This window comes from Cheilinus undulatus, linkage group 22, assembly GCF_018320785.1.
Source record: "Cheilinus undulatus linkage group 22, ASM1832078v1, whole genome shotgun sequence".
Classification (NCBI taxonomy): Eukaryota; Metazoa; Chordata; class Actinopteri; order Labriformes; family Labridae; genus Cheilinus; species Cheilinus undulatus.
Window position 1 is genome coordinate 1,572,795 of NC_054886.1, and position 25,243 is coordinate 1,598,037.

Genomic DNA, 25,243 nt, shown 5'->3' on the forward strand with positions numbered 1-25,243 from the left:
CTCCTTATATGCTGCTCGGCGAAAACACTTTCACTTTCAGTTTTAATTTTGATCACGTGATTTATTGGAATCAGTTTGGAATCAGACAGCAGTTTACCGTAAATGCATTCTAAGGATTTTTCTTTTGTGATGCAAAAGGTGCACGCTGATACTTCAATCTCTGGTTTTACATAACTGCAGCATTTTCCCATCATAATCTCTAAAACCTTCTTGCACTACTTTAGAAAAGGTTTTGCCTCTTTATTATGACTGATGGGTTTTATATGGTTCTTTACTTGTAAATACAAGATTGCTATGTAGGCCTAAATCTGACCATTGCCCTAACAGTCTCACCTCACTAAGGAGATGACATGGGTTAGAGATTTTGTAAGGAACTTTAAAGTGAAAATAACGAAACACTGCAGATCTTTTAAGTAGATTTGACATGCTCTAAACCAATGGGTCTCAATTTGGGGGTCACAAGACAGTAAGAGGGGGGTCACCAGCTGCCTTCCAAAACACAAAGAATATTTCTAAACTACATCAATTTGTATATTTCATGAAATTAGTTACATGTAATATACAGTATAGTGATTTGGAGATTTATGCTAAAAAAAAATAAATAAATAAACAGTTCATGTTTAAAGGAATAAAATAAGATGTAAGTCTGCACATTGCTGCATTCAACTTCTCCTCAACCACCTTCAGGTGTTCCAGGTACATTTATTTTATGAGTAACAGGCCTCCTACCCTAAACTGCCTGATCATGCTAGTGCTGCTAGATTACTAACTAATACTACAACTAATACTACTACTGCTGCTACTACTACTGCTATCAGCACTGATACTACTTCTACAACTACTAATACTATTGCTACTACTCCTCCTTCTTTTACTTCTGCGACTACTACTGCTAATGCAATGACTAGTACTACCACTGCTACTAAAACTACCACTGCTACTACTGCTACTATTACTACTACTACTGCTACTAATATTACCACTGCTACTATTACTACTGCTACAACTACTACTACTACTACTACTAATAATAATATTACCACTGCTACTATTACTACTGCTACCACTGCTACTAATACTACCACTGCTACTACTGCTACTATTACTACTACTACTGCTACTAATATTACCACTGCTACTATTACTACTGCTACAACTGCTACTACTGCTACTACTACTACTACTACTAATATAACCACTGCTACTACAACTACTACTGCTACTACTACTAATAATAATATTACCACTGCTACTATTACTACTGCTACCACTGCTACTAATACTACCACTGCTACTACTGCTACTATTACTACTGCTACCACTGCTACTAATATTACCACTGCTACTACAACTACTACTGCTACTACTACTACTAATAATAATATTACCACTGCTACTATTACTACTGCTACCACTGCTACTACTGCTACTATTACTACTACTACTACTACTACTAATATTACTACTACTACTGCTACTACTGCTACTACAGCTACTAATATTACCACTGCTAGACTACTAACTAATACTACTACTGCTACTATTGCTACTAATACTACCACTGCTTCTACTACTACTACTTCTACTACTACTACTGCTTATACTACTACCATTGCTACTCCTCCTCCTTCTTTTACTACTGCGACTACTGCTGCCACTGCAACTACTACTACTGCTACTAATACAACTACTATTGCTACTGCTAATCCTTCTTTTACTACTGTGACTACTGCTGCTACTACTACTAATACTAATACTGCTGCTACTACTACTACTGCTACTCCTCCTACTACTGCAACTAACACTACTACCATTGCTACGACTTCATCCTACTACTACCACTACTACTACTGCTACTACTATTACTACTACCACTAGTTTTGCTTCAACTACAACTACTACTTCTACTACTACTATTACTACTGCTACTACTACTTCTACTACTACTATTACTACTGCTACTACTACTTCTACTACTACTATTACTACTGCTACTACTACTTCTACTACTACTATTACTACTGCTACTACTACTTCTACTACTTATTTTGCTACGACTATTACTACTACTGCTACGACTGGTACAACTACAGCCATTACTACTACAACTTCTACTTCTGTGACTGCTTGAACTACTATTACGACTGCTGCTCCCGCTAAGAATAATCTTATCATTTTTCCTTTGCTTCAATGTAACTGTAAGAAAATGTAACCACAGCAGCCACTGAAACTAGATATGAAAGGAATCATATACATCTGTCTAGCATACTGCATGTTGTTGGCACCAGTGAATTGCATCTTTACTGTTGTTATCCTCTAAGAATGATATCAAGTATAATCAACATAATTATCTTAATGGGTAAATAACATTAATGTAAGCTCCATGGGCTATTCCATTAACATGTCCTCTGTAAAACATGTGTCTTAAAAAAATGAATTTCAAACAGCCATGTCTTTGTTTTTCAGTATATTAGTAATACACTCCCAGTAAGCTGTAGTCAACCAGTACACTTTTTTCAGTCCCCCCAAGGCCTTAATATCTACTTTCACATTTTCGGTCCCTGACCGTCTTCACAATTTAACTCATTTTGTTTATTATGCTGATTGTGTCTGAGGTCTTTATGTCATACGCATGCATTGTATTTCATATGCAAATTTTGAATTCCCTACAGAAATTTGTACGCTAAATAATTATAATGAAAAACTTTTATGTTTTGTTTAAAAAAGACCAAAAAAAAGTAATGTAACCCAGGTAGTATTTACCGTTTTAGGACATACAGGGTTGAATAAAACAATATTTGTGATGGGAAAACATGAAATAGTAGATGGGATACTTGTAGAGAAGAAGAAACTGTGAAACATATTTTTAGGAAAAACAGAAAATATGATATAGAAAGAGAGATTGAAGTAAAATAATTGAAAAAAAAAAAACAAGAAATATTGAGTATTAATGAAATGTGAAATAAACCAACAAAAGATGAGATTGTATTCAATTTTTTTTAAATACAGGTTTGTTGACAAGAATATGATAACTTTTTTCTTTGTTTAGCATACGCTAGTTTGTAAGTCTATGCAGTAATCATTCCAGACCAGAGGGGGCGTTCACGCACTGAACTAGTTTGCTACCGCCTTAAAAGAAGAAGAAATATTTCCGGTCTCTTTCTACTTCCGGGACACTGAGAAAATAAACACAATATTGGCTAAAGCTAATTCTTCCGTCACAGATATGTGTTTATCTTTGACTCTTGTGATGGAACAAGAAAAGTAATACAAATAAAAATATTAATCTGGAGGTAAGTGTTCCTATTTAAGATTAAAGTCTTCATATTAGTGATGCTTAACCTCTCAGTTTCCTACGTTAGCTAACCCAGGTAAGCTAGCTCCATTCATGACCACGCTACTTCGAAAATATGTGAACATACATTTATGTCGGAAGTGGCACATTACTGTTTTGTGCTGCTAATATTTCTTCATTACTGTTGTGAAATGTATTAACACGCCACTGGCCCTGTAGTATTTTCTACGTCAAAATCTCTGACGGCGATTTTGACTATAAAATTTCTCAGTTTCCCATTTTATAATCGTCAAAGACGTTTAACGCCCTTAAAACTCATCAGTAAGAATCAGTAAATAGTCAAAATGTTCCTGATTGACTGACCAACAGCAGGTGGGTTTGTAGGCCGTAATTACAAAACCATCAGGCCTGTGGAGTCAGCAAAACCATGGTCCATTGTAAAGTTAAGCTGTGATATTCATATTTAATATTTAACCTGGATAATAAACACTCTTATCAAAGCGATAAATATATTTTTTAGTAATTTGTGCCGTAGTATATAGCCATCTTAAAAATGTAAAACCCTTTTCTTCGAAACAGATCTAAATGGGTTAAAAATGTCAATAAAAAGGTGGTGAATTTGGAGTTTAAAGGTAGCAGGATGGGCTAGAATTGGCAAAAACTGATAAAAGTAGCAAAATGTGTGGAAAATTTGGTGAAATGGGATTTGAAAGTGGGGAAAAAGCAGGTTAAACTGGTAAAAAAAGGGTTAACTCAGGCATAAAGAAGGCAGAAATTGACAAAAATGGCCACAACAAATAGTAGAATGTGGTTAAAATGGGGAAAAAAGGGGTTTGTTGTGGCAATAATGGGTCAACAGAGGTAATGATAGGCAGAAAGTAGTGAAAATTGGATTAGAAGTGGCAAAAAATAGGCAAAAAAAAGTGATTGAAAGGGTTCCAAATTGGCAAAAATGGGTTTAGAATGGCAAATTGTGTCAAAATTTGAAAAATTGGCGTAGAAAGTGATGAAAATGGGTTAGAATTTTGCAAAAGTGGGTAAAAAACTGGCAAAAAAGGGTCCAGATTTTGCAGAAATTGATTAAAAGTGGCAAATATTAGTGACAAATTTAGTTGGGAATAAATAAGTTTAAAAATGTTTTTAAAGACGTTTAATGCCTTTAAAATGCATCAGTAAGAAGCAGTAAATAGTCTAAATTTCCTGATTGACTGACCCACAGCAGGTGGGTTGGTAGGCTGTAATGCCAAAACTTTAGCCTGCATGACGATGAATGACTTGATAAACATTAGGAGGTAGTGAAGATGATTTTCATTTCTTTGGCAAGGACTAATTTGCAAACATTTGTTGGTTACAACAAGGGCTGGGCAATATTTAGAGTTTTAAAGATGTATTGCCATTTTTTTCAAATGAGGCTAGACAATACACTATGCATCACAAAGAGTTCACTGATGTTGACCAGAAAAAGGGAAAAGAGGAGACGTGGGGCCGATTGCTCTGTAAAAATACAGTATTCTTTACAATAAGAACCACTATGGTGGTCTTCATATTGACAACAAGGTAATCTGTTAAATCTGTTAAATGTTTGGTATGAATGAAGACTTAAAGTTTATTTTCTTTTCTCCAAGGTGCAGTTTTTCTTTTATTTTTTTAAATGTGAAGTGCCTTTGTGACATTTTTTTCATGTGAATTTAAAACTGAACTGACTTTCTTTTTTACTGCTTCACAGACAATCTGTGTCTATGTACAAAGCTGTGAAAATTTATTTCTGGCCTTTCTGATTTTTCAGATCATTAAACAAATTTTATTATTGGACAAAGATAACCTAAGAGAATAAAACATCCTTACTTATATTATGATTACATTTATCTAGGGAATAATGCCACCCAAACCCATCTGGCCCTGTGTGAAAAAGTAATCACACCTTAAACCTTATAAGTGGATGTGCCGTGCTTGGCAGCAACAACTGCAAGCAAGCGTTTGCTAAAACTGGCAATGAGTCGCTTTGGAGGAATTTTGGCCCACTCTTGGCTAGGCCATTTCAAAAATGTAATTTTGTTGTAAAGCCACTCGGAGGTGGACTTGCTGGTACGTTTTAGATCATTGTCCTGCTGAGTAACCCTGGTGTGTTTGAGCTTGAGGCCACCAACTGATGAATGGCCATTCTACGTCAGGACTTTCTGTTAGAGAGTGAAATTTGTGGTTCCATCAATCACAGCAAGTAGTCCAGGTCCTGAAGCAGCAAAGCAGCTCCAGATCATCACACTGCCACCACCATGTTTGACTCTACGTCAGATCTATCCTTCCAAAAAGTTCAACTTTTGTCTCGTCAGTCCACAGAATGTTTTCCCAAAAGTCTTGGGGATCATAAAGATGTTTTTTTTGTCAAGCCTGGGATGTGCTTTTGTGTTCTTTTTGGTCAGCAGTGGTTTTAGCCTTGGAACTCTCCTAAGAATGCAATTTTTGCCCAGTTTCTTGTTGTTGAATCATGAACACTGACCTTCACTGAGTCAAATGAGGCCTGCATGCTTTTAGATGTTGTTCTGGGTTCTTTTGTGACCACCTGGATGGGTTGTTGATTTGCTTTTGGAGTAACTTTGGTAGGCTGGCCACTCTTGGGAAAGTTCACCTCTGTTCAAAGTTTTCTCCATTTGTGGATAATGGCTCCCACCATGGATCGCTGGTGTTCCAACGCCTTAGAAATGGCTTTGTAAGCTTTTCCAGACTGATAGATGTACTAGTCTTTATCTCTCATCTGGCACTAGTGTGCCTTGGGGATCTGGCTGGGCCCCTGAAAACCCCAGGGTATGGTTTGACCTCAGTTGTGATTTATTGATGAATTATGACTTCATCTGGCAAGCTATTATTGACTTGAAATTGGTGTTGCAATAATTAATTCATGTTACTTTTCACCACGTTAACAACATTTGTCAACCCATTCTGCCACTTATTTTGACAACTGAAACCATTATTACCACTTTTTTGCAATTTTGCATTTTTTTATACCTTTGACCCATTTTTGTCACTTTTTTGGAACTCTTTGCCACATCTAACCCATTTTTGCTACTTTTTGCCAGGTTTTGCCTACTTTTCTTATTTGGACATTTTTTTTGCCATTTTTTCATCACTTTTAGCCCCTTTTTACCACCTTTTAGTAAATAACCCTTTTTGCCACTGTTAAGTCACTTATTTTGATAACTTAAACCATTTTTGCTGCTTTTTTGCAAATATGCAACTTTTTAAAAAACACTTTTGACCCATTTTTTTGACCCCTTTTTGCCCAATTTTGCCCATTTTTTAAAATCACTTTTAATCTGTTTTTTTAACCACCTTTTTACAACATTTAACCTTTTGGCCACTTGTGACCCACTTATGCCATATTTTTTACACTTTCAACAGGTGTTGGCCACATTTAACCAATTTTTGCTTCTTTTTTTGCCAGTTTTTGCCTACTTTTGCTATTTTTTTGACATTTTTTGCCATTTTTCTGCCAATTGTAACCTATTTTGCCACCTTTTTTGACACTTTCAACCCATTTTTTGCCACCTTCTTGCCAATTTTTTGCCCACTTTTATCTTTGTTTAGCACAGTTTTGCCCATTTTTAAAAATGATCTTTAACCTGTTTTAACCACCTTTTTATAACATTTAACCCTTTTTGGCCACTTGTAACCCATGTATACCAACTTTTTGACACTTTCAACAATGTGTTTCTACTTTTAACCAAGTGGCAACTTCCGGTCCTGAAAAATGAAGTGCAAAGTGCAAAAAATTGCTATACCGCGAGTGTCCACTTGAGGCTGGCTGCAGGAACACTGGAAGTCCCATCTGATCAGCTGTTAAACAGCCGGTTTTGACACTAGAAATAAACTGGTTTACAGCCTGGTTCAAAACACCAAACGTGTCTCATTAGCTAGTGTCTTATTATGCTCCAACTGTACGGGGGGTGAATTTTTAGCTTGGCAAGCAGAGGCTCCGTTTCTGTCAACCAAAATGCTAGCTAGCAGGTTGACAGGAAGTAGCGCTTAGTGGGCGGGCCGTTAGGTTGATCCAAAGTTTGGCTGAGACTGCAATTTCAATATGGAAGCCTCCACGGGTTGGCTTCAAGAGCTGTTTGAGTCCGCCTAGTGTAAGCAGACGACTGACGTCACACGGGGTTTGTCCATTTCTTTATACAATCTATGCTTTTAACCCATTTTTTGGTCCCTCATGCCAATTGTTACCCATTTTTGACTTTGTATTGCCACTTTTGCCCAATTTTGCCATGTTTTTTCATCACTTTAAACCAATTTACGCCACCTTTTGTTAACTCCCAGTTGGCTGGGCCCCAGAAACCTGTCCCCTTTATCCCCCCTTATGGGCCACCGTGACTGTTAGTCTGATATAGATCACAGCATGATTTATATATTTTTAAAATATTTTTAAACCTACTTCACTTTGTCAGACAGGTTCTGGCAGGAATCAGATCTAACTGTAGCTAGGGCCATTGAAATTAGCTTTCAATAAAATGTGGTTAATCCAAGTAATTCACATTTTTACTGGGTGGGAGTTAGGTTTGGTTGGCTTTTGTTCCCTTAAGAAATGACATCATCATTTAAAAACAGTTTTTTATTCACCTGTTTTATCTCTAATATTGAAATGTGTTTGATAAACAATTAAGAATGACAAATGTGCAAAAAAAAAAAAATATATATATATATATATATACACACACACACACACACACACACTTAAAGCTTAAGAAGGGGGCAAATCTCTTGCAATTTGAAAATACATGCTTATTTCTGGACAGAAGAAAGTATGAATACCAAATGTTCACACTATTCATCTTTTTTTTCTCAGCTTTTCTTTTCAGCCTCAGCTGCTGCCTTTAAAAATTCTCAAACAAACATGACAGAGCCGCGCAACCCAGGAATGTCCTCTATTCCTCAGACAGCCCCAGCTCACACCGAATCCACCTCCACTGCAGTAGAAATGGACCCAGTGGAGTATACACTTAGGAAGCGCCTTCCCAGGAAACTCCCCAAGAGACGGAACGACGTCTACGTCAACATGAAGACTGATTTCAGGGCTCAGCTTGCGCGCTGTCAGAAGCTGCTGGAGAGTGGGGGCCACAGAGAGATCTGTGTGCATGGTCTGGGCCTGGCCATCAACAGGGCTATCAATATTGCTCTTCAGCTGCAGGCCAGCAGCCAAGGGGTGCTGCAGCTGGCAGCCAACACTTCCACAGTGGAGCTGGTGGATGACCTGGAGCCTGAAGATCCTGATGAGGCCGGGGAACCAATGACTCGCACACGAAACAACTCTGCCATTCATATTAAGGTTTTTTATCCTGACCCTCAGTGACCTTAAAGTGAACTGAAGATCCTAAAGTATTAGAAAAAAAAACTTTTGGTCTGGTGGGACTATACGTGGAGAAATATTAAAACTGTAGCACAATGGCTGTTAATGCACCACCTGCCTGAGTGGGAATTCTCCAATCTGGGAAACCAGAGTTAATTTAATTTGTTAAATGTTGTCATGTGTTGTCTCAAACTGTAACTGTTTTCAGTTTGTAGGTCTTGTAGTAGGAGTAGTGTTAGCTAGATAAAACATATATGTTCTGTAGTATTTGTTGAAATGGGTGTGCCAAATGTTAATAACCAAGTGTCTTTAATTTTAAGGCGGAGAGTATGAGTATGGCTTCATGTCTGGTTGTTTAAAACAGTGTTTCTCAACCTTTTCAGCCTGTGACCCCCAAAATAAAGATGCCAGAGACCGGGACCCCCCACTGTAACAGCCATGCATAACGAGAACAGTCATGTGCAGGCAAAGCTGTCCATAAGGGGGGGGGGGGTTAAAAATGTCAATAAAAAGGTGGTGAATTTGGAGTTTAAAGTTAGCAGAAATGGGTTAGAAGTGGCAAAAATAGAATAAAAGTTGCAAAATATGTGGCAAATTTGGTGAAATTGGATTTAAAAGTGGGAAAAGCAGGTTAAACTAGTAAAAATGGGTTAACTCGGAAAAAATAGGCAGAAGTTAGTTAAACTGTGGTAAAAATTTGATTAAAGCTGCAAAATGTTTGGAAAATTTGGTGAAATTAGATTTGAAAGTGGGAAAAAGCAGGTTAAACTGGTAAAAATGGGTTAACTCAGGCAGAAAAAATAGGCAGAAATTGGTTAAACTGACAAAAATGACCGTAACAAATCTTAAAATGTGGTTAAATTGGGGGAAAAAAGGGGCGTACAAGCGGTAAAAATAAGTTTATAGTGGCAATAATGGATCAACAGAGGTAATAATAGGCAGAAAGTAGCAAAAATTAGTTTGGAAGTGGCAAAAATGGACAGAGAAAAGTGATTGAAAGGGTTTCAAATGGGCAAAAATGGGTTTGGAGTGGGGAAATTGTGTCAAAATTTGAAAAATTGGTGGGGAAAGTGATGAAAATGGGTTAGAATTTTGCAAAATTGGGGTAGTCAAAAGTGGGTCCACATTTTGCAGAAATTGGTTAAAAGTGGCAAATAATAGTGACAAATTTGTATGGGGAAAAATGATTTTAAAAATATTTTTAATTTTTAAGGCATCTGGCGACCCCCTCTTAGTGTCTCCCCCACGTTGAGAACCACTGGTTTAAAAGATATGAAAACAAAAAGTCAGATGTTTACATTTGAAGCTGGTGTTATTTCTGTTACTGTCCACAAGATGTCAGTGTTACACATCTTTAGTTTGAGCTGATGGTGGTGTATTTCTGTAGATCTTTTTATATTTTAAGATTGAATTGACAATACACTTCTAACCATAAATGGTGATGAAGAGCGCAAAAAATTGATCAAGTTGTTCATCAGGGTGACCAGCGCCTGTGATCAATATCTGAACTGCAGAAATTAGAAAACAAGACAGAGTTCCTGATATAAAGTAACAGACTTCCATCGCCTTTGTTTTCTGTGCTGCTTTCTTTATCCAACAATAATGTTTTGTACTTAAGTAGCTAATTCTACAGTGATTGGACAAAACAACTTAAAATCAGCAGGAAGAAAACATGTACGAACTTCCTTAAAAAACATCTTCCACTCGCACAACCAGATTTAAAAACAAGGAAAAAACAAGGAAAACACTTCACTGGTCTGGAGAAGTTTTTGCATTCATTTCATTAAAAGACTGAGACGAACTAATTGCTTGCCTGTTGTTTGATGACGAACAATGAAAGGAGGAAAGACAGCGTTGGCGTCAGATTCTGGAAAACTCTTTGCAATCACAGCCTCACAGGATGTGAAGTTTAACATCCAAACAGCATTTTTCCAGACAGCCTGGCTGTCTAAGTAGAGACTGGTTGAGTTTTGGTTACAAAGCGACAAAAACAGTTGATAACAGCGTCACAGTTCATCACTGAACTCTTCCTCTGCATCAACTTTTTCATCTTTCTCCACAATATTTGGAAGAAACACAGAGTTTAAACTGGAACAAACAATCTTTATAAAAGGAAGACAGCAGCAGCAGTAAATGTATTCAGTGTTTAACACGAGAACATGTTTAAAACAGCAAAAATGTTGAAGATCAGACACTAAAAAATACATTTAATGGAGCTTTAAGGTAGAAAATCTGTATAAATAGTGACTCTTAAATTACATTAAAATACTCACTGAAAAAAATCCAAAAAGATACACTCATTTCAGTTAGGCATAGTCAAAGTTACAAGCTTTTGTGATGAGCCCGCAGTGGTATAGGTATTGGATGCTTTGTTGGGACTTCACAGACCTCGGATTACAGGGTGTTTCACTCAACATCACACGAAAGGGAGTGATGATGGGCTGAATATCAGCATTCTGTGATTCAGCCACAACCTCCAGTGATATTGGCTTTATAAAACACTTCTACCAGCAACATGCAGTATGAGAAAGGTTACAAAATTCAAACTCTAGCAATATAACCTAGACCAGGGGTGTCAAACTCAAGGCCTGAGGGCCAAATCTGTCCCATGGTACAGTTATACCCGGCCCGCAGGATCATATCATATTATAACTGGCCCATCAGTATGAGGTCAGCAGATTTCCTCCACTTTAAAAATGTAAATTTAACCTTGATGATTTAAAACATCCTTAAGTCATAAAAAATATGAAAAACTAAAGAGTAAAAATTTATCAGATAAAAAGTCAGGAATGTGGGGGAAAAAATGTATTTGTGTTTTCATTTCATACTTTCAATACTGCATCTCAGGATTACAACTTAAACCTACGATTTTGAATTTTTATTTCATATCTTAAAATTTTCAATTCATAATTGTAACTTTATCACATTTTGACCTTTTGGATTCACAATTTTAAGTTTTAAGTCCTATTTTCACATTTTTAACTAGGGTAAGCGTACCCATTAAGCCCAGGCACCATTTAAGCCCACTTGCAACTTTGAAGTCAATTTAAAAAAAAACCAGGGGCCTGTCTAATGCTATACAATATTTTGGTCCAATCACACAGTTTCTTAATTATATGTCAGTTTTTGACACAAATCACATTTGTCGATGTTGAATAAGGCTCGCCTACATGCGTGCAGTCTCAAGGAGGCTCTGATAAAGTCGCCTCAAAACTGTGGTGTTTTGGGACCCCTCAGAAAGAATCTCATGTGTTTCAATAGGATATAATGGAATTTTGAGGTTTGATAGCTTTTCACTGTAATCCTGTGTTGGATGTTGTTACATTTAACTTCATTAACATGGGTACGTCACAGATCACACACTGCCCAGAGGAATTGTTATGTCAGTTAATTTTGCATAATAATTTGTTTACAGTGAGAAAAATGCCAACAAAAAGGAAGACTTACAGCAACTGTCCTAAAATCAACATTGTTACAAGCCAAACATTAAATCCAAGTTCAATAAGATATTGCTGATGCACTGTAATGTTATTTAATACTTTTAAAAACAAATATATTTTTTTTATTTTGTCCACATTGAATTTAATTTGGTCAACATTAAATAAAATGTTCAATGAAATGTTCAATACTGAAGCCAGTGAAAATGAGTTTTAGGCCTACTTACTCATGTTTGTGGTGGTCCATTTTTACAAGCCAAACATTAAATCCAGGTTCAAAAAATAAATTGTGTTTAACATGTATAACATGTCACTGAATTAATATGTGATTACTACCTGAAAAAATATAATAATTTTTAAAATTTCTGTCAATAAATGTGGTTGTGGGCTTATTTGGAACACACTGGGGCTTAAATGGTACTTTGGTACCAATTAAGCCCATGCCAGACTTTTGACTTTATTCATAAATTTCTTTAATTTGTTCTTTAAAATATGCATAAGTAAATAAATATACCTTCAAATGAGAGATTAATCCTTCATTTGAACAAATGATCATATTTATAAACCACCTTAGTATTTATGAAAAATACGTGAACTTAGATTTTAGTGGGCTAAATGGGTACACTTACCCTATTTCAAATTTCATCGCATGTTTTGACCTTCCAATTCCTAACTTTGACTTTTTACCCTTAAATGCCTCATCATATTTGATATACACTTTTGCGGGAACTCTATCTAATCAAAATGATCAATAAATAACGTAAAAATATTTTTAATACAGGGAGATAAATTATTTTTAAAAAGCCCTACAGTGGATTATTGGTTGCCAAAATGCTTTAATGTATCAAATGTGACACATAAAAATATATATTTAATTTTATCAAAATTTTTCTTTTTTTGGATTTGGGTAGAAGGTTAAATAAATATTTCAGTTCCAAAAATTGTGAATTTTCTGGCTATTATTTGAGTCAACAGGCTTTAAGGGGTTAATCTCACACTTTTACCTGTTAGACTCAAAATACATGATTTGAACTCATATTTTGACCTTTTAACTCATTATTTTGACTTTTTATCTCATATATTTACATATAAAAACATTATTTTAACTTTATATTTCATATATTTATATATAAAAACATTATTTTGACTTTCTATCATATACTTACTTATAAAAACATTATTTTGACCTTCTATCTTATATTTACTTATAAAAACATCATTTTGAATTCCTATCTCACATATTTACTTGTAAAAACATTATTTTGACTTCTATTTCATATATCTATTTGTAAAAACATTATTTTGACTTTCTATCATATATTTACTTGTAAAAACATTATTTTGACCTTTATTACATATATTTACTTGTAAAAACATTATTTTGACTTTTAATATGCGTTTTTACCTTTTGAACTCATTCATTTATTTTCTTTATCTCAGAGTTTGAGCTCTTAAACTTATCATTTTGTTTTCTTTGAATTTCAAAAGTTCTTTTTTTTTTGCCCATAATTTATCGCTGGTGAAAATGAGGTTGACAGTTATGGTTTAATGTTGACACTGTTAGGCCCTCAGGTTAGACCTAAATTCAAAATCCAGCCTCTGCTGTGATTGAGTCTGACACCCCTGCCCTAGAGCCAAAGCTTGACTAGGACTTCAGTTGCCTAAGAGCAGATAAACATTTCTGGCTGCTTTGCTGTGAGTCTACACGTTACCACGGAACGAAGCGGTGCATGTATTTGAAGCTGTTCAGGTGACCTGTATGACTCAGAGGAACCAGCCTGGCCAATCTGGACAAAGACCGTCCCCTTTAATAGTAACTATCTTCAGAGCATTTGGCTGACGCTTCCCGGTGACGCTGTAAAATCCATAATTCCCTCTAAAGAGGTGACGGGTCAAGCCCACTGGAAACTGTCCCACATTCACACTATGTACATATTTGGATTTGCAGTCCTAACACACACACTCACACAAACAAAGGTACATACACACAAAGTGCAAGAACGTGCCAGTGAAACAGCTGTTCCCCATAGGCCTCATTCTGATTAGTGTGTGCTCCATCATGTTCATGTTTTACATTGACATTCCAAAGTGCAGTAGTCTCCAGTCCATCCAAAGCCTATCTGGGGCCGACCTCTCCTTTCAGCCTCCTCCTGTGTGAGGATTGCTGTGTCTCTTTCTCCTACTTTACTGCTTCTGGCAGCCAGAGTGCAGATCAGCAGTGTCTAGTCCCTCCTCTTGCCTTGGGAAACAAATTAGGTTCACCTGGAGGAGAGAAGTCAGCTGACGTCTTGCTGACAAGCCTGTGCGTCCAAAAGTAGGAGGCGCACTTTGCCTCGAAGGAAGTTGACATGGACCTGGAGCAAATCTGTTGGCGAGGACACTGTCCATGTTCCCTCAAGTCCTGCTGCACTTGCCGGTGGGGTAAATTCCTGAAAGGAAACACAAATAAACACTTGGTTGTCTAAATTTGGAGTTTTGTATCTCTTTATCTGTTTCCTGTGCTTTCAGGGATATCTAAAAAAAGCACGCACTGTAACTTCCAACCTTCTGTGCAGCATTTTTCATTGAACTGACTAAATTCATGGTGACTTAGCTGAAAGAATAAACACATAAACACAGGATTATTTTATGAACTTTCCATCCCAGGTCTTGCAAACTCACCCTAGCTTTTTTTTCCCAGTGTGTCTTTGTTTTCATGAGTAAGGACACTGTTCACAGCCCCAGTCTTCCCTTTTCTAGGACACAAACTGCTCATTCAGCTACAGTTTGTCTAGCCAAGACCTTAGCTTGGGAACTTTCAGGCTGTTTTGCTACAACTTTAGCAGTCTAGGAATAAAAGTGAATAGCAGATGATGTGCCAACAGCAATGTCATGTAAGGCTTGAGTTTCACTTGATAATATTCCATGACATCTCTTCTTTCTGAGGCAAGTGGGTTACACTTGATATCTGAAGAAACTCAAGTATGGACATTTTATCTTTATATACAATGTCAGAGGATAAATAAGTATACAGATTTAAATGTTTTATTAAATATAAGGGATGCACCAAGCCTAGGTACTTGCCCAGGATTGCTGACACTGTACTCAGTATCATTCTACAGCAGGGATGTCAAACTTAATCACAGCAGGGACCGAATTCTGAATTTGGGTTCAACCTGAGGGCCAAGCAGGGTCCAAAGGTAACCATAAACTGTCAACCTCATTTTTACCAGCAATGAATTATGGGGGAAAAACCATAGCACTGATGATAAATGATTTTGAGGTTAAAAAAAGTCAAAATGATAAGTTTAAAGGCTCAAAATCTCAGATAAAAATTCAAACTTATTAGCTCAAAAGAACAAAATATGGCACTTAAAGTGAAAATCATGTTTTTAAAAGGCAAAAAAATGTGATAGAAAGTTGAAATCATGATTCTTAAAGGTCAAAATATGAGATAAAATTCAAAGTCATTGGTTTAATCCATCAAAGCATAAGAAAAACATTTAAATTTTCAGTTTTGAAGGTCAAAATATTACTTGAAATTAAAAATTGTTGATCTTAAAGATCAAATTATGAGATAAAAGTTAAAGTAGGGAGCTAAAAAGGTCAAAACATGAGAAAAAATTAAAATCGTGAGTTTAAAAGGTCAAAATTGAACTTAAAATTTTAAAATTGAGGGTGTAAAAAATCAAAAATAAGATAAAAAGTCTAAATTGTGAATTGAAAAGGTCAACAAATTATATAAAATGTTGAAACCAAAACTTTGCGTCATAACTGTGAGGTGCAAAATTAAGAATATGAAATGGACACAGAAATGCATTTTCCCACATTCCTGACTTTTTATCAAACTATTTTAACTTTTTACTTTTTCTAATGTGAATGACCTAACAAGGATATTTTAAATCATCAAGGTTAAGTTTACATTTTTAAACTGGATGAAATCTCCAGACCTCAAACCAGTGGGCTAGTTATAATTAAAGTATGATATGATCTGGTGTAACTGTACCACGGACCAGATTTGGCCCCTTGAGTTTGACACCCCTATTCTACAGCCTTTCATTATTTGAAGTGATAGGAAAGTTGAAGCAAATTCTGCAGCTTGGGGACATTTTAACAGAAATGAGGCAACAAAAACAGGAGACACTGCAAACGATGCACTGCTAACAAATGAAATAAACCTTTAAAATAATTTTGAGGGTTGTTATGGTATTATTAAGTATTCATATCAGTTATTTGTGTTGTTGAGTACCTAGATGACTTGTATTTGGTCTGAAACAAAAGTGGTATCGATGCATCCCTATATAATACTCTCCTTCTACATGTTAAAACCTAGGACAACTTTCAAGGAAAACTAGTCAAATCTTAAAAAGTACAGATATTTGTTGGGCTCTTTATAAGCAGATATAGCAGTGCTGTTTTTGTTCTGAAGCTATAGCTCAAAGACTTCTAATGCAATTTGAAAAATTAATTTGTACATCTGTGTGTGCAGGAACTCACCTGGATGTTGAGGCTGCGCAGCACAGCACTGATGCTGAGCAGGTTTCTTATGGAGTTATCTATGTGGGTGTGCAGTGCTGTGTTGGTGACTGACGTGCGTAGCAAGCTCAGGGACTGTTTTAATAGCCATAAGCCAGTCTGCACTTCCTGGGCTTGCTCCAATGCCTTGTGAAAAATATGAAGAGTTTCTTTATGTAGGGAAGAAAGTAAGTATGCTTTTAAATGCATTTATTTTCTTTGGTTACTTACAGTCTTCTTCTCCCATACATCAAATTCCACTCTGGTTTGGGGGACAGTGACAGATTCTGTCAGGCTGCATCCTTCTCTACATGACTTCTAAAACAAACAGAAAATATGCTGTTAGAGTTAAGGGTAAAGAATGAAACATCCCTGATCAGGACAGGAATACATTCTCCTCTCACCATCGCTACTTCTGCGTCTCGTGCCTCCTTGATGAAATGGTTCAGGACCCTCAGGTCACAGATTGGCCTCAGCGGGGATGGAAGGCCTGGTCGGGTCCACTCCAGCACTATTAACAGCAAAGCGAGCAGTCCTGTTGTCACAGATATTAAAACACAGTCACTCAGAGGCAATTCCCCAGCAAAATGGCAAATGAGTAATGAGCTCAGAATCGCTTTGTGACTTTGATGACTATGAGCTGATGTGTTTTCTGCACAGTTAAGTCAACAACACTCTTGTCTCACATTCTAACATTTTATTGCCAAATGGATATAGAAGATGCTCCCTGGGTTAGTCAAGCAGCATGATTTGACTCTGACATAGCTAGAACCCCCATATGGATGGCTACATTAATGACAATGTTTACTGAACACGATAAAATTAGTTCAAAAGCCCATAGTAGCATGAATCTAAATGAGAGTGCAACAAGCTTTAAGCTATAAAGGAGGAGGCCGGGGTGGGGGAGGTTAAGCTTTGCCAGCAGCAGCAGCATGTTGCATCAGTATAAATGCAAGCAGGGATTAGTGAGAAGTACATCGGCAGGGCGTATGACTACCGTGTCCTGCATAAACTAACACTGAGCTTTATTACCTCAGAGTTAATGCAATTAATTTTTTTTTTGCCCATTGGAATGCTACTTCAGTAAAGCCATTAAGCCCCTGATAGAATTATTTTCAAATTCTTCTGCACATACATAAAACCCTTACAGACAACTAATGAGCTTGGAATTGTACCAAATTAACAGTCCACTGACTGACAGACCTTGAGATGATTGGCAGGAAAAAACAAGTTTGCATTTTGTGGTATTTCATGCAACTGACGTAGAGGATAGAGCATTGTTACTCAACCCTGCTCAACCAAAGAGCCAAATTGTTGCAAAAAATACCTTTGCAAGGGCCACAATCTAAGTGGTTAAAAGTGGCAAAAAGGTTAAAGGGGCAATCAAAATAAGTTAAATATGGCAAAAGTAGTCAAAAAGCAACAAAAAGGTAACATTTGTGGGTGAATAATGCCAAAAAAAATGCATAAGATGCAAAAAAATTGGGTCAAAATTGGGAAAAACAGTGGCAAAAAGGGCAGAAATTGGCAAAAATGGGTGAAAAGTGAAAAAAAGAGTAAATGGGGAAAAAATGTTGAAAAGCAGCAAATATGTAGCAAAAAAAGGAGTGAAAAGTGACTAGAATGGGCATAAAGCAGCAAAAAGATGGGAAAATGGGAAAAAGCAGCGAACAGTGGCAAAAAATGGGGGAAAAAAATCGGCATTTATTGGCAAAGGGAAGCTGAAATGGGCACAAAGTGGCAAAAAATTGCATACAGCAAAAATCAGGATAAACATGGCAAAAATGGGATAAAAGCGTAGAAAATAAGTGGCAAAAAGGGTTAAAGGGGCAATAAAAATAAGTTAAATGTGACACAAATGGTCAAACAGCAACAAAAAGGTGGCAATAATGGGTGAAGAGGGGCAAAATACGCATTAGTTGCAAAAAAATGGGTGAAAATTGGGAAAAACAGTGGTGAAAAAGGGCAGAAATTGGCAAAAATGGGTGAGAAGTGAAGAAAAATGAGTTAAAGGTGAAAAAATGTCAACAGCATCAAATATGTAGGAAAAAAATCAGTGAAAAGTGACTAGAATGAGCATAAAGCAGCAAAAAGGTGGTAAGATGGACAAAGGCAGCAAACAGGCAAAAAATGGGGAAAAATTGCATGAAGCAAAAAATATGATAGATATGGCAAAAATTGGATAAAAGTGTCAAAGATAAGTGGCAAAATTGGCTATAAGCAGCATAAATGGATTAAAATTGGCAAAAATTGCGAATTAGGCCAATGGAAATAAACAGACAAAAAAATTAAATTAAAGCCTACTGTATAAATGTGGGAAATAAACTGATTTATGTGACTTGCAATAAATTATTCTAAGGTCAAAGTTTCCTGTTTTAAGGTTTTCTAGGGGAATATTATTTCAAATTAAGACTTTAAAGAGCTGCAAATCATCACTAAGAGCCATATGTGGCTCAAGAGCTGCACGTTGAGTATCACTGGTATAGAGCGTCGAGGATATTACTTCATCACATTTAAAGTATTTTAAACTGAAAATATGTAGAAATACTAACAAATGCTGAAATGTAACTCTCCACACAATGAAAAACTACGTTTTAACACAGTAAAACTGAATGGAAGCATTTGAGCAAAGTTATCATTCAAATGAGGCAAAGAAGGGTTTAAGTTCACATTTTAACTTAAATCAAAGCACTTGTTCCAAAGTTTAATGCTAGCACGGTTGGTATGCATCTGAACTAAGTCAGTCGTTTAAATATTCATGAATGTTTTCTGCTGCCAAACAGACAACACAAGGTGAGATTAAAGTCTTTTGTGCAGAGTCCAGTAAAATGAAGACTGGAACTCTGCCACCTGGTCAGTTTCCATTAACAGTACATTCAGCTGAGTATGATCAGAGACGCCTGGGCCTTCTCAGCACCGTTTAAAGCTTTTTAATTATGCTTGATTTGATAAATCTATGAATAAAGTCCCATTTGTGCTGCCCTACAAACATCCATTTTACAGATTATCAATAATACACTTTTTCACTCTTAAAATCCCTGGTTCATGTGTTCCTGCTGTCTGAATTTAGTTAGCTGTCCTGGATTTCATTAACTGCAAATGCAATGATTAAGCAGTTTATTCACCTTGTTTCATTACTGCATAAGGCATCAGACGAACATGTGATATTCTTGTTTCTGAATGGAAACTTGCAGATGTAATGACAGCACAGAAATATCCGTATCCTTGTTTAACCCTTACAGAATATAACTGGGCTAGATAGTTAATTCACAAATGATAAATCATTTCTAACCTCTTCCCAAAGACCACTAGAGGAGCATATAATATCCAGTGAAAGCGCAGCAGTATTCAAACTGAGGATCAAATTGGAATAAGAGAGGTTACACTGTTTTGAGTCATGTGGGTATCCAGCCTCGTTCCTCTGTGCCACATACTGAATGCACTCTTTCACAGCGACCTGGATGTGTGACGCAGAGGGATATGAGAAGATACTGATGATCTTCCCACGCAGAAAGGTCAGATACAGGCTAGATTAAGTTCCCAGACATCCAGAAAAATAACTTGAATTGAGTAGCACTGCAAGAGTTTAACTAACAGCGCAGGTTTGCCTCTGTTCCAGTAGAAGGTCGTGACAAATAATGAGAAAAATCAAAATAGTTGTACATCAGAAATAGTCATTTAATGGGTCAAAAGTAATGTAAGGATAACCTCCATTCCCCCTTTCCGACTCCACGGTATTGAAAGAGACTTTGAATGTCAAATAGCAGCACAAATAAACGCTCAAATGACTCGTCTTTCGCAGAAACTCTGTAAATATTGTGGCACTCGCTATCAATTCAACCTCATTTTTTTCTCTGAGTCAACACTCGCTTGAGAATTTTACACATTTCTAGAGATATTTATAGACTCACTCATTAGGGTTATACAGTCTTACCAGGAAAGGGAAGAGATTCTGAATGAAACTAGTTTCAAAGCATCTACACAAATGATAATAAATCCTGGTAAGCTGTTTAGTGGCTGCTCCGCACTTAGACGCTGCTTAATTCTCCAGAACAGTGTTCATTTTGGCAGCTATTTCTAATTTTAGTCTTAGTTCTAGTCTTTAAATCATGGGTGTCAAACTTAAGTCTTGGGGGCCAAATCCGGCCCGTGGTACAGTTATACCCGGCCAGCAGGGTCATATATTTTTTTATTATAACTGGCCCGACAGTATGATGTCTGCAGATTTCCTCCACTTTAAAAATGTAAATTTAACCTTGATGGTTTAAATATTCTTGTTAAGTCATAAAAAAATATGAAAAACTAAAGAGTAAAAATTTATCAGATAAAAAGTCAGGAATGTGGGGAAAATTTATTTGTGTTTTCATTTCATATTTTCAATATTACATCTCAGAATCACGACTTAAACCTATGATTTTGACTTTTTATTTCATATCTGAACCTTTTCAATCCAGAGTTTTAACTTTTATCAGGCATTTTCACCTTTTGGATTCAGTTTTAAATCTTAAGTCCTATTTTGACCTTTTTAACTAAATATTTCAAATTTCATCGAATGTTTTGACCTTCCAATTCCTAACTTTGACTTTTAATCTCATATTTTACCTGTTAGACTCAAAATCTATGATTTGAACTCATATTTTCACCTTTTAAACTCATTATTTTAACTCTCTATCTCATACAGTTACATATAAAAACATTTTGACTTTTAATTTGCGTTTTTACCTTTTGAACTCATTCATTTATTTTTTTAATCTCAGAGTTTGAGCTCTTTAACTTATCATTTTGACTTTTTTTTTAAATTTCAAAAATTCATCACTGGTGAACTAAGTTGACAGTTTCTGGTTAAATGTTGACCCTGTTAGGCCTTCAGGTTAGACCTAAATTTAGAATCCGGACCCTGCTGTGATCGAGTTTGGCACCCCTGCTTTAAATGAAATGTATTTTAGTTTTAGTCATATTTTAGTAGTTTCTATCCTTTCTACTTTTAGTCTAGCTTTAGTTGATGAAAACTCCAAAGATTTTAGTCTAGTTTTAGTCCAGATTTTGAATGTCCCACAAAAACTACATTACATTTTAATCTAGTTTTAGTCATCTTGGGGAAAACTAAACTTAATTTATGTCAGTTTTAGTCATCAAAGATCTATTTTTGTTAGTCTTAGTCTAGTTTTTTTCATGGAAAACAGGCTATCGACAAACATTTTAGTCATAGTTTTAGTTGATGAAATTAACACTGCTCCAGAAGACTTTTTAAACATGTTCACTGTAAAGTAAGTCATAAACATTAAATCTTGGTAGACGTGGTCTTTTACTGTCCTCCACTGATGCTACGTTTACTCAAACACAGAGGGGTCTCTGGCATCATCAGTCAGGAGAATAACAGCAGTTTAGCAGCGTTGTCTGATGTACACCTAACACGTACCATTCATTAAACCATTTCTAAAGCATTTCTTATTTTTAAAAAATGTGGCCACATTACTAAATAATCATGTGTGACTGAGCTTGAGGATTATTGCTGACCCTCTCAGCAAAGCCACTGCCTACGTGAGAATGCGTCAACCTGAACTGCCCACAAAAACACGTTCTCTCTCTATCTACATTCTCCTAATGTTTTGGAATTCGCAATCCAGGACGGTGGCCAGACTTACAGTTAACAGCTTAGTATGCCAAGATCAGCTGCCAAAAAAACCCATGCTGCTGTTTCAAATCGGACGCAGCAGTCTACAAGTGCTAGCACTTTGGATAATGGCAAGCTTCACCCCAGGTATGTGACAGATACTTTGGAAAGGTGGCTAGCTGCTCACGTGAGAGGATACCTTCACCATGTGCCATTTGATCTTCACAGAAAGAGCTCACATATTCTAACCATGCTAAATGTACTAAAGGTTAAAACGGCACAGGCAGCTGATAAGGCAGCTATATTTAAAGTAAGCCTCAGAGATGGGATAGCTGCTTTGCAGCATTCTCTGTATTTTGGAAAGGTCTTCCCTGTGACAAAGTGCAGAGTTGTAAATGAGTAGCTATTAGATGACACACGCGTGACATCACTTCCTCTTCAGCTTTGCTGGAATCCCTTATAGCTGTCAGCATTTGATAACCTTCTGCTCTCTTTTGCTGACACATGTGTGTAAAAGCTGTACCAAAAGTGCTGATTCAGCTTTCAGACTTGGTAACCTTAACTTTCCTGTAAGCTGTGTCATGCTAGAGAGGAATGACAGAGGTATTTTCCCAGTGAACAGGACAGCAAAAACAAAGTGATAATCAATATTCTGCAAAAGAAACCATCAGCTCTGCAGATGCTTACAGTAAGTAACATATCTCCAGACTCTAAAGCTGCAAAGCCAGAATCACGGCAGTGACATTAACATGATGCCTTTCCTCAGCTTCATCAGCAGAAAAACAACAGTAATCTGAGACTTCATGTCCTATTATTAGGTTTGTTAAACAGCAGTGATAATACAGCATCACCGCTTACATTTACAGATTACTCTATAAAACTGTTTAGTCTTAGGCAGCTTTCTAGGAAGGAGTATTACACAACAATTTTCCATGAACTGTGACAAATCTACACAAGAATGTTAGGATGTGAAGTTTGGCATGAAAAGATAGCTGATAGCTGAATCCATACAGACACCTGCCTTACTTTTAAAGTTACCTATTTAAATTTGCTTGCCCTTACATAAAGGAATTGATAGATAAGGCACGTGCGTAAAAATAGCAAACTAATCGGTGAAATGATGAACTGGATAAACGTGTGGTTAAATACGTTTACGCACGCGGGTTATGGACACAAACGCAACAGTTGGTGAATATTAGTAGCGCTCTTACCTCTACTCCTGTTCTGCGACATTCGCAAATAGGTGCCGCATCTTTTAAAAACATCGTGAAAGAACGTAATGAAGTCACGACATTTAAGGCTCAAGTCCCCAGCACCAGTCAAATGCACTCAGTCCAACGTGCGCTGGTCCCGGCACTAGTCCGGCCGGCATGTGGGTCCGTGTCTAACAGGTCTGTGCTGCTGGTGGAGCAGGCACCTATCAGACTTTGCATCAACGCGGTGCAAAACCTTTTATTTACCTCCCCTAAGGATATAGCGATAACGTGATAGCCGGCGGAGACGAGGGCGCGCCTTTTGCGCACCGATTAAACATCAACCCATGCATACAGTCCCCCTCTGCGTAAAGCGTGAAAAAGACTTACTACTAAAGCTAGAGTAGAGAGAGAAAAAAGCCAATGAAGGCATGCCCATAACTCACTGGGAAACTCCATAGCGGTGTCCGCATAGCCCCCTCACAGGGTCCTCGCGTTTTGGCCCTGAGGTCCGTCTATTGGCCATTAATTGGAAACGAAGCTCTTTTGTGGATCTCCTACACTTATCCGGTAGGTGTTTCTAAAAAGTGATCCCGTTTGATTTTTTATTGATGACTTTGAAAATAAAGTTTCATTGTTACCATGATGACAATCTTAACTACCTCCTCCCTTAAGGCAAAAGCATTTTCTCTCATTGTTACCCAAATAATAGGCAATCCCTGTTTAAAAAACATTTGGCCTAAAAAGTAAATACTGTCTTAAAAAAGCCTCGTGGAGACTTCCATCCATTGTTCGGATATCTTTCAGAAACGTTGACTACAGTGGAACATATACTCAGTCTTGGTGGTCAACAAATTTCACAATGAATCCCCAGGAGAAAATCTGAGTCAGGATCATTTTAATAAGACATCAGGGCATCAGTCAGGGACCAGGTCTGCTTCAGGGACCGGGTCTGCTTCAGGGACCACACTGATCAGAGGTGTCACACAGAGATCAGGCTTAGACTGAGGAGTTTTTACATTTACTTTAGGACTACCTCAACAGAGAGGACCCTGTGCTGGCTGCTGTACATTAGTCAGACGAACACACATGGAGGAGACTTTAAACGTCCCACCACCCCGCCCCCCTTTTTCTACCCGCAGACACACAGCCACAAATGTCTTCAGCTCGTGAACATTATCAATTTCCACGTGCACTAGGATGCACATTTTTGATGGTGGGACTTAAATATTTTGGAAAGTGTGCATTTTTTAGAGACCATATGCACCCTACTCCCTGTTCTTTATTGTTATCCATTGTGTGTTGTGGCCTGTAGAAAAAATCTTAATATCTTTTTAAGACTCATGAAAAATGAAAAAAACATTTCCATCCTTTTTCGAGCTCTTTTCCCTCTGCATATTTGTCACACAGATTTTATTTTAAGACAAACATAACCAGAGTAAAAACAAAAGGCAGTTTTGAAATGATCGTTTTATTTATTAAGGGAAAAAAAGTCATCAATACCTGCCTGGCTGATGTGCAAAAGTAATTACCTCTAAACCTAATAACTGGTCGTGCCATCCTTGGCGGCAACAATCTAAACAAGTCTGCAGTAACTGTCAGTGACTCTTTCATATCACTGTGGAGGAATGTCAGCCCAATCTACGTGGCAGATTTGTTTTAATTCAGCCACACTGGAGGTTTTTTAGAGCATGAATGACCGGTCATGCCACAGCATCTCAATCAGACTGAAGTCCAGGCTTTGACTAGACTTTCTAAAGCTTATTTTCTCTTTAAAGTCATTTAGATTCAGGATTTGCTGGGGTGTATTGGATCATCGTCCTGGTGCATAACCTTAGAGCTCTTTAGATGTCCTGGGTTCATTTGTGAAGC

At 37.0% G+C, this 25,243-nt stretch overlaps 3 protein-coding genes across 3 annotated transcripts in view; 1 reads left to right on the top strand and 2 right to left on the bottom strand.

The window, feature by feature from the left end:
- Positions 1-3,155: 3,155 nt before the first annotated feature.
- Positions 3,156-9,294, top strand: pop7 (POP7 homolog, ribonuclease P/MRP subunit). Its single transcript, XM_041779666.1, has 2 exons — positions 3,156-3,293; positions 8,133-9,294. Exon 2 carries the CDS (start codon positions 8,181-8,183, stop codon positions 8,634-8,636), a length of 456 nt encoding a protein of 151 aa, XP_041635600.1. The 5' UTR covers positions 3,156-3,293; positions 8,133-8,180; the 3' UTR covers positions 8,637-9,294.
- A 5,052-nt stretch (positions 9,295-14,346) lies between these two features.
- epoa (erythropoietin a) lies at positions 14,347-23,411 on the bottom strand. Its single transcript, XM_041780031.1, has 5 exons — positions 23,390-23,411; positions 16,969-17,099; positions 16,796-16,882; positions 16,547-16,711; positions 14,347-14,499 (listed from the first exon to the last, which is right to left on the bottom strand). The coding sequence occupies exons 1-5, from the start codon at positions 23,409-23,411 to the stop codon at positions 14,347-14,349; spliced, it is 558 nt and encodes a 185-aa protein (XP_041635965.1).
- LOC121504171 (zona pellucida sperm-binding protein 3-like) overlaps positions 17,050-25,243 on the bottom strand; it is a 35,079-nt gene continuing 26,885 nt past the window's right edge. Inside the window, exon 9 of the mRNA XM_041778818.1 lies at positions 17,050-17,099. The gene's annotated coding sequence lies outside the window, so the exon portion shown is untranslated. The remainder of the gene's footprint in view (positions 17,100-25,243) is intronic.

Coding starts and splice junctions, on each gene's coding strand:
- epoa (XM_041780031.1), bottom strand. CDS start 23,411: ATGTCGCAGAACAGGAGTAGAG. Junction 16,883..16,968: donor GAGACGCAGAAGTAGCGATG/GTGAGAGGAGAA, acceptor TGTTTGTTTTAG/AAGTCATGTAGAGAAGGATG. Junction 14,500..16,546: donor TGCGCAGCCTCAACATCCAG/GTGAGTTCCTGC, acceptor GTTTCCTTTCAG/GAATTTACCCCACCGGCAAG.
- pop7 (XM_041779666.1), top strand. CDS start 8,181: ATGACAGAGCCGCGCAACCCAGGAATGTCCTCTATTCCTCAGACAGCC.